Raw genomic sequence first — 13,019 nt, 5'->3', positions numbered from 1 at the left:
TGGGACACACACAGGTGGGAGATTTGGGACTGGGAGAGAGGAACCCACCCGTTACATCTTGAGTCTTGTGCAACTTGCGGCACATTCGTTCCAGGAAGACTCAAGGCTGGGCACGTTCTTGCATCGATGTGCGGAATAGACCGGGTACTGGGCTCTAAGAGTTGGGTACCAGAGAGAGATATCCGATTGCTAGTTTGGCTGTGGAACTGTAGTTGGAAGGGACCCTAGTCCAACCCCCTGCGATGTAGGAAACACCACTAAAGGCATCTTTGACACTTGGCCATTTAAACTCTGTTTAGGGAGCGGGTGGTGCTGTGGTCTAAACCACTGAGCCTCTTGGGCTTGCCGATTAGGTCAGCGGTTTGAATCCCCGCGCCGGGGTGAGCTCCCATTGCTCTGTCCCAGCTCCTGCCAACCTAGCAGTTCGAAAGCACGCCAGTGCAAGTAGATAAGTAGGTACTGCTGTGGCAGGAAGGTAAACGGCGTTTCCGTGCGCTCTGGTTTCCGTCACGGTGTCCCGTTGCACCAGAAGCAATTTAGTGCTGCTGGCCACATGACCTGGAAAGCTGTCTGTGGACAAACACCGGCTCCCTCGGCCTGAAAGCGAGATGAGCGCCGCAATCCCATAGTTCCCCTTGGTGGGACTTAACGGTCCAGGGGTCCTTTACCTTTACTTAACATTCTTTTGAAAGCCCTCCAACAGCCCACCACCTTCTGAGATGGATACTTCTGCCCCAGCGAAGTGTCTCAGTGGGTACGGGTTTCGGGTTTCGCTCCAAAGGAGGAGTCAACAGCTGAGCAGGAGGATGTTAAAGAAACATTTCAAGCACAGTGGTACCTCGGATTAAGAACTTAATTCGTTCTGGAGGTCCGTTCTTAACCTGAAACTGTTCTTAACCTGAGGTACCACTTTAGCTAATGGGGCCTACCGCTGCCACCGCCACACGATTTCTGTACTCATCCTGAAGCAAAGTTCTTAACCCGAGGTATTATTTCTGGGATAGCAGAGTCTGTAACCTGAAGGGTCTGTAACCCAAGGTACCACTGTAGTGGAGCTGGGGAAGGTTGCTTCCTCCTAGCCCAGCTGGACCTCATTGGCCAGCAGAAGGGTAGATGGATCTTGCAGTCTGACTTGATCCAAAATGTAGCTTCACTTTGTTTCGGCAACACAATCTACAGAAAGGGGGAGAGGCATTCTGCAAGATGTTTTGTTGGCCAACACCACCATGCTGTTGTTTCTGGCTGAGTTCTTTGTTGCTTTTGCACAATTGCTTAATCTTGATGCGCTTTCTAAAAATGAGGATACGTAGTGCTTTCTGATTTATTTATTTTTAAAGGGGGGAAGAAAAGAATCCGACACGAGGGTCCCCAAAAGGATGTCCATATTCATCTTTTATTCACACAACATGGAGTTGCCTCTACATTTCCATGCTTCTTAATTACAAGAGTTAGTCAGACAACGTTACACAGTAGGTTGCCCCTCTAAATTGCCACGGGAGGCCCCAGGAAACGTCCCGTCTCCATTCAGCCATCACTGCAAGGGACCCAACGGCCTCCCTTGCTTGCCCCTTGCCCAGCGCCTGAGGTGATTGTCCGAGGAAAAGATTGGGGGGATCGGAAGGGGTGGGGTGAGGAGAGATCAGCTTTACAAATAGGTGGGGAGGAAGGGAAGGTTAGCATGGAGTCGCTTGCGTCTATCAACTGTAAGGCCAAACTGGGTTGAAGCAACCTCAATCCGGTAAGTCAAACATGTTCTGGTTTTCTGCATGGGCAAACACGCCCGGCAAATCAAAACGATAAACCACCCAAAAGGGAGAGAGGAAAAAAACCCTTTTATTGAACCTCCGTCTGCAATAGTTTCCAGTTCTAGACACTTCATAGAATTGTAAGAGTCTGAAGGGACCCAACGGGCCATTTAGCACAGCCCCCTGCAATGTAGGAATCGAGTTTGAAATAAAACCAACATGGGAAAGGAGACCAGGCCAGATCTCTCTCTCTACCCCAGCACTAGGCTCCTCTCTTGGATTTAGCGGTACTTGGTTTCTTCTCTGCCATTGGCATTTCACACTCTCAAGTCTTGCTCTGCCCATCTCAATGTGGGAGTTAGTGACCTAGCCACCCAGAGAGGCTGGGGCAAAGTGGTCAGATGGGCAGGGTACAAGTAATAAATTATTATAAATCATTATGACACAGTGGGCTGCAGGGAACACCGGCATGTGTTAGGACCCAAGCTGTGCTGAGCCACAAGGTGATTTGCAAGGTGGTTAGACTCTATTTTGGAATCCCAAGGCAAAAAGCCACTCAATTTTGACGTGCGTCAAGGCTGCTCACCTTGTCAGCACAGACAACACCCCATCGCCAGGGCCTTAAAACATTTATATGCGCCTGTCCTTAGAAACCAGACAAGAATTAGGCCTGCTGTTCAGCGTGGATGTCTTGTGTTGTGTTTTTTAAAATCCTACTGTATACTGCAAATATTACAATATCTCACAGGACCAGCGACGGCTTAAGATGATTTAATTACGGCAACAGTTTCTGGTGCTGAAACAACATGGAGACAGTTTACCCTTTCGAAACGTTAAGCCGGTCTCTCTGGGTGAAGAGATGCGATGTGAATGAATCACTTCTGGTCCTGCCACAGGCAGAGAGTGCTCTTTTGTGGAGCGAGGTTTGGACTATGACCCCACATTTTATAAGGGTGATTAATGAACGGTTCGCCACAAGAGAGAATGAATCCATTTCCTTGCTTGCAGAGAATTCTACTTGCAAAAGACTTGCTAGCACAAGGCGAATCCTACACTCCTCCTCTGCCTATGCTAAGTAGGTCAAACAGAAAGTCCGTGCAGCCCAGAATGAGAGCAGCTGCCAAGGGGAGTCCAGCTGTTTGGGATTAAGGGGGCAAAGCACAGAGCTCATTGCCCGAATCCCCTTCCTCACCAATTCCAGGGTCTTCTCTCTCCTTCCTGATTCTACAGAACTATTAGTGGTTAATCCCAGAGACGTTACAAAGAAGTCAAGGTTGATGTCTGTGTTTTGCTGAAGGAGCAAATTAATTTTAGAGAATTAACTTGGGTCGCTGCTGGTGGGTTGGAGAGTGCGCGGCAGGGTCCAAAGGAAGCCAAGACACAATCGGACGCTCCTAAGGAGAAAGCAACCCAGTTGCTGAGTGGATGGAGCTCAAGAACCGAAGAACCGGGTTTGTGTCCGCCTTGCCTAAAGCGGCATTTGCGAAAAGTCGTCATGAAAATGAGGCAGCCTCCAGGAGAGGCAGGGCCCTGCTGAAATCAACTGAAGCTGCAATCCTGTACTAAACCTGACTGCAAGCAAACCTCGTTGAGCTCAATCCAATGGGTGTAGGACCTTTGTGCTGTAGCACAGTTCGTTTCAGCCTGCTTTTTAAATTTTTTCATCACTGGTTTTCTAACTAAAAATGTTTGCGTCAGGAATTGGGCCCTTTGAAGCTACAGCTGCTACCCGTACGTGACCATTTTGTGTCATGTTAAATTTGCATGGAAAAAACACCGTCCGACTCGACTACAGGGAGCAGTGGCAGAGAGTGAGACTCTGTTTTTTAATAAACAGAAGGCCTGCACCCAGGGTTCCTTGCAAGGTCTCCAACGGTTGCTCAGAAAGCAGCATCCTGAACAACTGTTTCCTCTGGCAAAGCACTCTTAGGAAAGAGAGCCCCACCGGGACAAGACCAAAATCCAGGATCCTGCATCTCGCAGCGGCATGTCAGAGATGCCTTCAGGAAGCTCTCAAAGAGGACAGGAGAAGAGGAGTCCTCCAACTGTTGTTGAAAGGCCTGCTTTGAGCATCCACCTCCCTGAAACTTCTAACTCACCTGGACCTTCCCTGATGCTTCGGCAAAGTTGAGCAATTTGCTCCCGCCAGCTGCTGCCCACTTGCTATTTGAGTTTTGTTTGGTTCCAGCTCAACTCTGGTGGATATTCCCCCCACCTCTGGACCTCAGAGTGCTTCGCCTGAGGGCATCATGCAAGGTTTGGAGCTGTTTAGCTAAGACCCCTTAGATACTGTGGCCTCTTGAAAACAGACATGCTTGCAATCCCTAGACTCTCTTGGTGGCGGGTGTGTCTCATTTGCCCATCTGTTCCTCCTGTTAAATTTATGGCATGCACTGCATTTAAAAATAAAATAAAATGAAGGGATCCAAGCGATTTATTTTGCAGCGGTGTCTCTTGGAACAGCTGGCCAAAAGTATGAAAACGAAGCAGAATTGGGTGAATTGCAATGCCAGTTCCCAAAAGGAAAAAGGAGGGAGCAAGCTGAACAGCCCCCCCCCCCAAATGTCCCAAGCAGTTAGGATTTCAAACCAACTGGAATTTGCAAATGTAAATGGCTCAGGCTACAGCTTTGTCAATGGCCCATTAAGGTGTTAAGGCACTTGTTTAGATTAGGTTCTTTGCTCAAGAGGCGTCCAAAACCAAGTCAGGATTCTTGTCTCAATTAACCCCTTATTTCCTTCACTGTGTCTGAAGAACAAGAAATGGGGTTCGTCTAATTTGGACAGTGGTAGGTAGTTGCGATAAGCCGAGGTGCACTCAGTAAGCTGCCCTGACTTTCCTGGAGAGCTGAGAGGGAGAGCGAGTGCTGCTAGCTACTTGGGATAGGTGGGTGGGAGCAGTTTGGGCCTGACACCAAGGTGCTAGTCCACAGTGACTCCTAACGTGAAAAGCAAGACGCACATCGCAGCCGGGTGCCTTTGCAGTTTTAAGTGCGGATGGATTGTCAAAGCGAGGGGTGCGAAACACACAGGCAGAACTGGCCACCACTCCATAAGAACGGTTTGCCGGGTTCCCGGAATGGCAGCAAAGTTACCTTCATTCACCAAAATAACTTAATGGAAAATAGGCTTGGAAATTAACCGAAGAAGCGGGAGTTGGGTGCAAAGGGAAAGCGGGGTGGGCATGGAGTTGCAGCCCCCCCATCCCAGGAAAGGCAATGAAGCAAGGGGTGGGGGCTGACTCTTCAGCAAATTCCACCTTTTTCTCCTGGTGGTTACCTTCTTTCAACCACCTTGCTGTTGTGTTTTTGCTTTAAAGGACTAGAAAGTTTCTGCAGCTGCAGCGAAATGCAGACCGTAGATGGGCGCTATTTAATCCTTTCATCTTAATTAGAAAGCTCTTGTCACCAGAAAAGGGTGGGTGTGGGTGGGGGAATAAATATATTTTTGGTCAAACTCAAGGAAGCCATTCCCCACCCCGAACAGCGATAAAATAAATAGCAAAGATAGAGTTTAGAGCATTTCCCACCCACCCCCATACAAATAAAGAGCCCCAGTGATGGGTAATAAGATATATATACACCTCTGGATTAAAACTATGTTGTTAGCAAATTTATAATGGATTTTTTTTTAACCCTTTAAACCTCTATATAATAAATTCTTACTGGCTGAGCGGAGGAGAGGCAGGAACCCTCTGGCCCTGGAAGATTGCGCAGGCAAAGTTTCTCCTGGGGAACGGACACATCTGCGGCGGGGGGGGGCCTAACCTGTGGCTATCCAGATGTGGCTGAACTTCAGCTCCCACCAGGCCCAGTTGCACGGCCAACAGTCAGTGATGATGGGATATGCTGCTCAGCAACAAGGGGATCTGCGGCGCCACATTTAACTCTCCAAGATCCCCTTTCCTAAATCAGTCTGCGGAGTTGCAGAGAATTCAATGCCATCCTCCGAATCGCAGCTCGGGCTGCTAAGACCGGCCGTTGGCCAGGGCCATCCAAAATGGCGCACGGGATACTCCCACTGCCTTGCCTGCATCCACACGGGGAGAAGACGACCGCTCTCTTTGGAGGCAGTTTGCTCCCCGCTATTGTTCTTCTCGTCAAGGAAGCCCAAGGAAGTTCCTTAGGGTTCCCCAAATGGAAAAGCCAACGGGGCGGTCTCTTTTGACAACAAAAAAGGTCACCCGGGAGGTAAACGCCGCTTCCACGCCCGTCCCGACTGCCCTGAGTACGACAGGGCACTGTTGTGCCACCATAGATGTCATCACTTCTCTCTGTGAGCTCTGATTCCAGAGTCTCGCTCACCCAAGAGATGGGTCTACAGCAATGGGTCCCTGGAGGAAGGGTGGGGGTGCTGCGGCCCTAGGGCAGGAGAGGAGGATACCCCCCCTGGGTGATTTGGCTGGAAGGCTTGTGCTCCCATTTTGGGGCGACGCAGGGAATCGACGCAGACAGCTGCTCTGGCAAAAGAGCTTCCTTCTCCCCCAAGCCCTACTAAAAGTCCCCGCTGACTCTCCTTCCACCTCCAACTTGCAATCCTCACGCTCGACGTTGCCTCCAAATATGGCTCCTGCTCGCTTTCACCCCCAAAGTTTATGCTCTCAGAGGGGAAAAGCACCTTCAACTTCCCCAGACTACAGAGGTGCCGTTTGCCCTCCCCGGCCGCCATTCATGGGCTCTCTCACCGAGGCCTTCTGCAAAAACCCTTTAGGCTTGCGCAACTGCGTCGTCCTGTGGCAATGAGTTACACAGACCCCACCCCGCTGCTGAAATAAGACACGCTCCTTGCACCCATATTCCGACATGCCAGAACAGGCAAAAGAAAGAGGGGAGGAAGCGAAGGAGCTACCGAAAGCAAGGAAGTCTCTCTTCTGAGACATTTGGGTGTGTTTTAAGAAGTGAGACTGTACGCCCGGGGGTTGGCGGGAGGCCTGGCCGATTCTCTGTGTTGGATAAAGGCACTTGCTCTAGATCGAGAGCCACGCAGAACAGCCAGCAAGCATTTCCCGAGCATGCCTGACGTCTGAGCGTGAGAGGAAACCCTCTTGTGTTGGCAGTGGTTGCCCGGACGCCCCACTGCAGCCTTGCCCAAAACAGCCATCGTGAGATGGGGAAGCTCTGTTTGAGAATCAGCATGCCAGTTCTCTGGAAGCAACGAGGGGGTTTCCGCAGACGTCGGAAGACCCCCCCCCCCAAAGTGACGAAGGCCAGCGGTGTGGAAGAAACTTCGGTGTAAGTGGGAGCACTGGCCTCAGGAGGGGATGTCTCCGCTCTGCGCCCCATCTAGTCCAGCCCCCTGTGCCCCCTTGTGGGACACAAGATCACACACACACACCCCGTTTTTGTTATAATAATCTAAGCCTGTTGGGGGGGCCATGGAGCCGCTCGGCAGGCAGGACAAGAGGGTGCCAAGTGTCTCCTTTCGGCAGCTGTCATAGACTTCTGACACCCCCCCAAACCCCCCCCCCCACGTCCCAGGGGCTCTTGGGAGTTTATAGCATCCATAAAAGAAACCGTCTTTTCTTGGCAGTGTTAAGAGTGGATGGGAGGCCTTTCCACGCAGCTCGAAGCAGAGGCATCCTCAAACATTTCGAGGAGACAGGGTTACAGCCCTGAAATTTTGGGAGGTGTTGTTTTCCTCGCAGAAAACTAGCCTCTGATGGAATAATGCGAGAAGACTCCTGCAAAGATGCTACTCCAAAAGGGGAGAAATAGTTATTTAGGATAGCAAGCCAAAATACGCCCAGATTCTCAGTGCTGGGAAGGCATTTCCCGAAAATGTGCTTTTGTTTCTCTCCCTTAGGTGGTAACGTTTTGGAAAGGGGGGGGGGCAAAGTCCACACCACACCCCAAATGGAAAGAGAGCAGTTTTTAAGCCTCTTTTTGAAACAAGGGTTGCGGAGCCTTCATTGAGAACGGCCGCCAGAAAGCAAGAATTTAGGGGAAGAGTCTTACGCATGACATAAACCCAGGGTTCAAAGTGCAACGGGCGGCCTCCAACGTCGACCTGTGTGGAAATGCCTCCCGCACCCTGATTCAACGCTTCTTTAATGCCGAGACAGCTCCCGAAACAGAAGTTTGCATGCGGTGCAGGGAAAACGCCAGCCCTTCTGCTAGGTAGAGAGCACAGACGCAGCCTGGGACCCAGCAGGGCTGCACACCCTTTCCCAACCCAACCGACAGAGATGCAACCCAAATTTAACCAGCCATTCCAGGAGAGGCGGAGAAAGGAGAGTCTGTGGGCCTTGGCTGCCCCACGCAGAAATTGCGGGCAGGCTGCACAGATAGCCAAAGGAGGCTGGGGGTTCTGGATGGGGCGCAGCAACACAGCAGAATGTCCCGCGATGGCCAGCTCTGAAATCCCACGGCGGGGGCCTGGCAGCATAACCGGCCCATTCTCTGGGGCGTTGGGAGAGAGAGAGGGGGGAGAAAGTGTTGGGGAGACCATGGCTTTGGCCCCTTTTGGCAGTGACTGTGCTGGAAGAGGGAAGGGGAACGGGGTGGGAGGACTGCGCCAAAAAGGGCGCCCGGGTCTGCGTGGTTCCGTCCCTCTCGTTCGTTCAACCCGGCGCCTGAACTACAACTCCCGCCAGGCCCGTCCAGTGTGGGAGACAGGCTGGGAAGATGGGCCCAGGGGTCTCCGGTTGACGTAGCAGCAGAAGTACCTGTCTTACCTGGCAGCCAGCCTCCTTCACCTCAAGAGGGTCTGGACTAATGGGGATCTGACCTGCGGGCAGGGGGCACCCTCCTTCCACCTTCTGCGTGATGCCCTCGCCCTCTGGGGGCCTCTCCTCTGGTCTCAAAAGGGCCACCTTGGAAATCAGAGGCCCCGTGCTGGACCCAAACACTCCCTCAGCTGCCTTTATGCTCCACGCCAACCCCCAACTCCTGTCCTGACCCCTTCCCGCCCCCAAAAAGTGCAGGTTGGGGAGGAGGAAGGCAGTCCCCTGCCTCTCCCCGCTCAACCCCACAGTTCACCTGAATCTTGCCAGGTTGCCCATTAATGCAGACTCTCCGGGTCAGAACTATTCTGCGAGGAAGACCTGCTGTTTGTCCCGACGACTGGGCTGCTCCGTCTCCAGGCAGGGGGCTGCTGTGGGGCAGTGTGGGTCGTTTTGTCCACAGCAGAAGCAGCAGGGGAACGTCGTGCACCCCAGCAGCTCGCCGGAGAGGCAGGCCGGGAGGGCAAAACCCGGAGTGACCTCCCTTTCTCTTTCTCTTTCTCTGCTCAGGTGCCAAAAGGACGTTTCCTTTGCTGCGTCGAGAACAGTTCTGGCGGTCCGGCTGGCTTTGGGGTGGAGGTTTGGGGTGGTGGTGGTGTTGGGGCTTTTGACGGGTTGGCGATACGCCCAGTTCTGTTTGGGCTCGCTGGCACCAGCGCTATAGGACCCCTTCCATGAAGCTCGTGTCCAAGTGCTGGATCAGTACCCGGATAAAGGACATTTCCTTGCGGGTGTTCTCGAAAATGATGCGCGGGTCATCCGACTGGCAGCGCAGGCAGTTGGGGGCCATGACCATGGCCAGGTTGTTGACGTCCATTTTGGTGACCGCCACATTTGCCGGCTGCACAAACACCTGGACGGGGGGGGGGGCGAGGGGAGGGAGAAAGGAGAGGCGTTACGGTAGGCCGACACAAACCCGTCCTGTTTGTAAGGTAAGAAAGGTCTCGCGGTGATTAGGGCTGGGTGACCCCTGGTTTTCAACACTGCGATAGATCACCAGCTAAATATCGCAACATACTGACATACAGTCGTACCTCGGGTTGAAGTAGCTTCGGGGTAAGCATTTTCAGGTTGCGTTCCACAGCGACCCGGAAGTAATGGAGCACGTTACTTCCGGGTTTCACCACTACCGCATGCACAGACGCTCAAAATGATGTCATGCGCATGCACGGAAGTGCTGAATCGCGGCACACACAGATGCAGGTTGTGTTCTCTTCAGGATGCGAACGGAGCTCTGGAACGGATCCCGTTTGCATCCAGAGGGACCACTGTATCACAATGTCTGAAATAAGGATGGAGCTAGGCATTGGCTGGCTTCCCACATTGTGATTTTTGCATGGCACACACACAGTTTGCAATATATCACCAGGCCAAAAATTGTAAAACCAATACAGTCAAACCTCGGGTACCGAACACCTCCGTTTTGGAACGTTTCGTCTCCAGAACGCCACAAACCTGGAAGTAAATGCTCCAGTTTTCTGACGTTTTTCAGAAGCCGAATGTCTGATGCGGCTTCCGCCTCAGTGTAGGAAACTCCTGCAACCAATCGGAAGCAGTACCTTGGTTGTCAAACATTTTGGAAGCCAAACGGGCTTCCAGAACAGATCATGTTTGAGAAGAGATTACATTTGACTGTACCAGGATATGGGCTTCAAACCAGTTTTGCACGATATATCACCCAGCCTTAACGCACATCACGATTCGCAATATATCGCCAGGTCAGAAATTATCACGATATGGGCTTCAATCCAGTGTTGGACTATATCTGGATATATCACCCAGCCCTAATGCTGGCCAGTGGCTCTGATGTGTTTAAAAAGGGAGGTTTGCTGCGGATAAGTCTATCAGTGGTTACTAATCACAATGGCTATCTGCTAGGAATGTGCATCAGAAAACCCAGAGCAAAGGAGCTGGAGAGCACCTGGTTGGCAAAGGTTGACCCAACCCAGTGGTTCCCAATCTTTCTTGGCCAACCTTCTCTTCCTTGGGACCATAAACTCGTCCCCAGTGCCTGCTACCCAATCCTATCCTACTCTATCCTATCAAAAGCTTGACAACCATATGTCAGGAATGCTCTGATGGTGTTTCCTGCTTGGCAGGGGGTTGGACTCAATGGCCCTTGTGGTCTCTTCCAACTCTATGATTCTATGATTCTATGATTCTATGAAAAGCTTTATTCAGAATAGCAATTTGCACAACCCGCTAAGGAAGACAACACAATCCAATTCGAAAGAGTAACAATTCATTGCGCATTTATCCAAAGCCCAATTAAAACTATTCAGTTTAATGAATTCAGCAAAACGGATAAACTTGACGTAATGATGTCTGCTTCTCAAATTCTGATAGTCATTTAGTCTTAAGACACTACATTCAGTAACTCCTTCACGGCTCAGCAAACTCGCAATGCGATGGATGAGCTTGACGAAGTGATGCCATTTCCCCAACGTAGGGATAAAAGTCACTGAGCAGGGGTCTTAAATCACCATGTCTGGCACCCCCTGGGTATTCCCACCCCCCTCCCAGAGGGTCAGCCGTGCCCACTTTGGGAACCGCGGGTCTAAAAAAACACCAAGGTTGGTAGAGGACTTGGGACAAGAGCCTCTCCATGGGCCACCCTCTGCCAGGGCCCACGATCGTCTTCCGGGCCGGATCCTCCTCACCTGGAGGAAGCGGATGAGGTAGCAGAGCACCATCTTGTTGATCCTGGGCATGGAGTGGACGACGGCAATCGCGGCTTCGGGGTTCTCGTAGTGGGTGATGCACTGTTCGTAGAAGTCGTGTGGGATCAGGGGCTCCTCCAGCTCTCGATACCAGAGTTTCAGCAAGGAGGCTGCAGGGGAGGGGAATTGGGTGGGGGGTCAGTCAGGGAAGAAAGAGGCCGAGCCACACTGTCAGTTTGCATTTCTTAGTGCAGAAAGTATTGATCTGATGTCTAGAGATCCTTCCTATTCTGCTTCATTCAAGAGGGTTCTGGAAGCTTCTCTGTGTGAAAGAAGTAAGCAGAAGGTTCTTGATGTTTGGGTTATTCCTTCAGAGAAGCTGAGCACAGCTGGTCCTGTTATCTCTTCTTCAAGGTCATGCTGACTATAATAAGAGGCCAGAAGGAGCCGGGTTTCACTCTTTCCCTTTCTATCTCTTTTCCTTCTGGGGTGGTGTTGTGTATATAGTGTTAAGGTTTAGTCTTATTATAAGCTCTTGTAATAATAATAGTAGTAGTAATAGTAGTAGTAGTAATAATAATAATAATACTAATAATAATACAGTGGTGCCTCGCAAGACGAAATTAATTCGTTCTGCGAGTTTTTTCGTCTTGTGAATTTTTCGTCTTGTGAAGCACGGTTTCCCATTGGAAATGCATTGACGGTTTCCCATAGGAATGCATTGACGGTTTAAAGAAAAAGGCACAAGATGTTTTCGTCTTGCGATGCAAGCCCATAGGGAAATTTGTCTTGCGAAGTGTCAGGGGTTCAGGAGCAGAGTCACTGGAGAGGGAAGAAACAGAGAGCGAGGGGGAGGAGTCGGAAGGAAATGTCAGCGGCGACAGTAGTCCAAGATCTCTGAGTCTCTCCAGTGACTCGGAGGATTCACAGAAAGGGGCCCCCATGGTCAGGGCAAGGGGAGTGCCCAGGGGGACACCTCGGGAAGAAGGGGACTCAGAGAGTAGCAGCTGGAAATCCGGACCAGCGTCCCCCCCAGAGTGCAGTAGGGGGGAGGAGTCTAAGGCATCGGGATCAGGGAGCGCGCAGGCAGAGGGAGAACGTGAGGCAGGAGTGGCCACACCCTCGTCAGGGAGCGAGGAAACGGTCATCCGGAAAGTAAAACGCGCGCGCGCGCCAAGTTCAAATGTACAGGAGGGCGGCAAGGTGGGCAGCCCGGGTAAGGAGCCAGGTCCTAAAGCCCGCCGAAGAGAGGGGGAGGAGTCAGAGGGGTCTAGCTCCGCGTCGGAAGAGTCCAGGAGGAATGAGACCCCGGGGGGTAGTAAGACCCAGAGGAAGAGAGAGAGAAGGAAGAGGTGGAGTAAGATTAGAGTCTTGAACTGGTGCACGGGGGGTGGAGATCCAGACAGAGCATCGCCGGTCTAAAGTCCAGACGTAGGGCTGGGACGCTGAGACTTGTAAATGGAGACTATTCTTCAATAAAGACTTTGATACTGTACTATCGGCTAGCGTTGGTCCTTGGTGAGCTGGGACCCGGAGCCAGCCCTGACAGTATGCTCTGTCTCACATTTTAAAGTTTTGGCACCGAGAACCTCGCCACGTGAGTCGGCGCAGCGAGGACAGAGGAGGGGTGCTTACAGAGCTCACAAAACTCAGGCAAGATGACGACGGAAGAGAAGATAAAAGCCCTGCAAGAAGCGGTGACACAACTCAGCACTGAGGTAATTGCATCCAGGAAGAGAGAGGAGGAGATGGTTACCTCCTGCCGGGATCTCCAGGCCAGGTTGGACGTGCTTTCCAAAGAGGGGCAAACGGGAGCCAAGGCAGAAGGCATAGGTTTGGGGAGAAGGGGAGGAAGCCTTGTATCGCATTTCGACGGGAGTTTGCAGCAGTACCC

General features: G+C 51.6%; 2 protein-coding genes across 4 annotated transcripts in view; one reads left to right on the top strand and one right to left on the bottom strand.

Moving 5' to 3' along the window:
• Positions 1 to 13,019, top strand: part of RHPN1 (rhophilin Rho GTPase binding protein 1) — an 81,017-nt gene that overhangs the window by 56,336 nt on the left and 11,662 nt on the right. The gene's annotated exons all lie outside the window — the stretch shown is intronic.
• ARHGAP39 (Rho GTPase activating protein 39) overlaps positions 1,366 to 13,019 on the bottom strand; it is a 221,038-nt gene continuing 209,384 nt past the window's right edge. For all 3 annotated transcript variants that reach the window (XM_083449008.1, XM_083449007.1, XM_083449009.1), the window contains 2 exons: positions 11,126 to 11,295; positions 1,366 to 9,318 (listed from right to left, as the gene is read on the bottom strand). In XM_083449008.1, the coding sequence (XP_083305134.1) occupies positions 9,124 to 9,318; positions 11,126 to 11,295 (365 nt within the window). In that variant the 3' untranslated portion in view covers positions 1,366 to 9,123. The remainder of the gene's footprint in view (positions 9,319 to 11,125; positions 11,296 to 13,019) is intronic.

This window comes from Podarcis tiliguerta (assembly GCF_965153285.1).
Source record: "Podarcis tiliguerta genome assembly, chromosome: 7".
Classification (NCBI taxonomy): Eukaryota; Metazoa; Chordata; class Lepidosauria; order Squamata; family Lacertidae; genus Podarcis; species Podarcis tiliguerta.
This window is presented reverse-complemented; position numbering and strand designations above follow the sequence as displayed.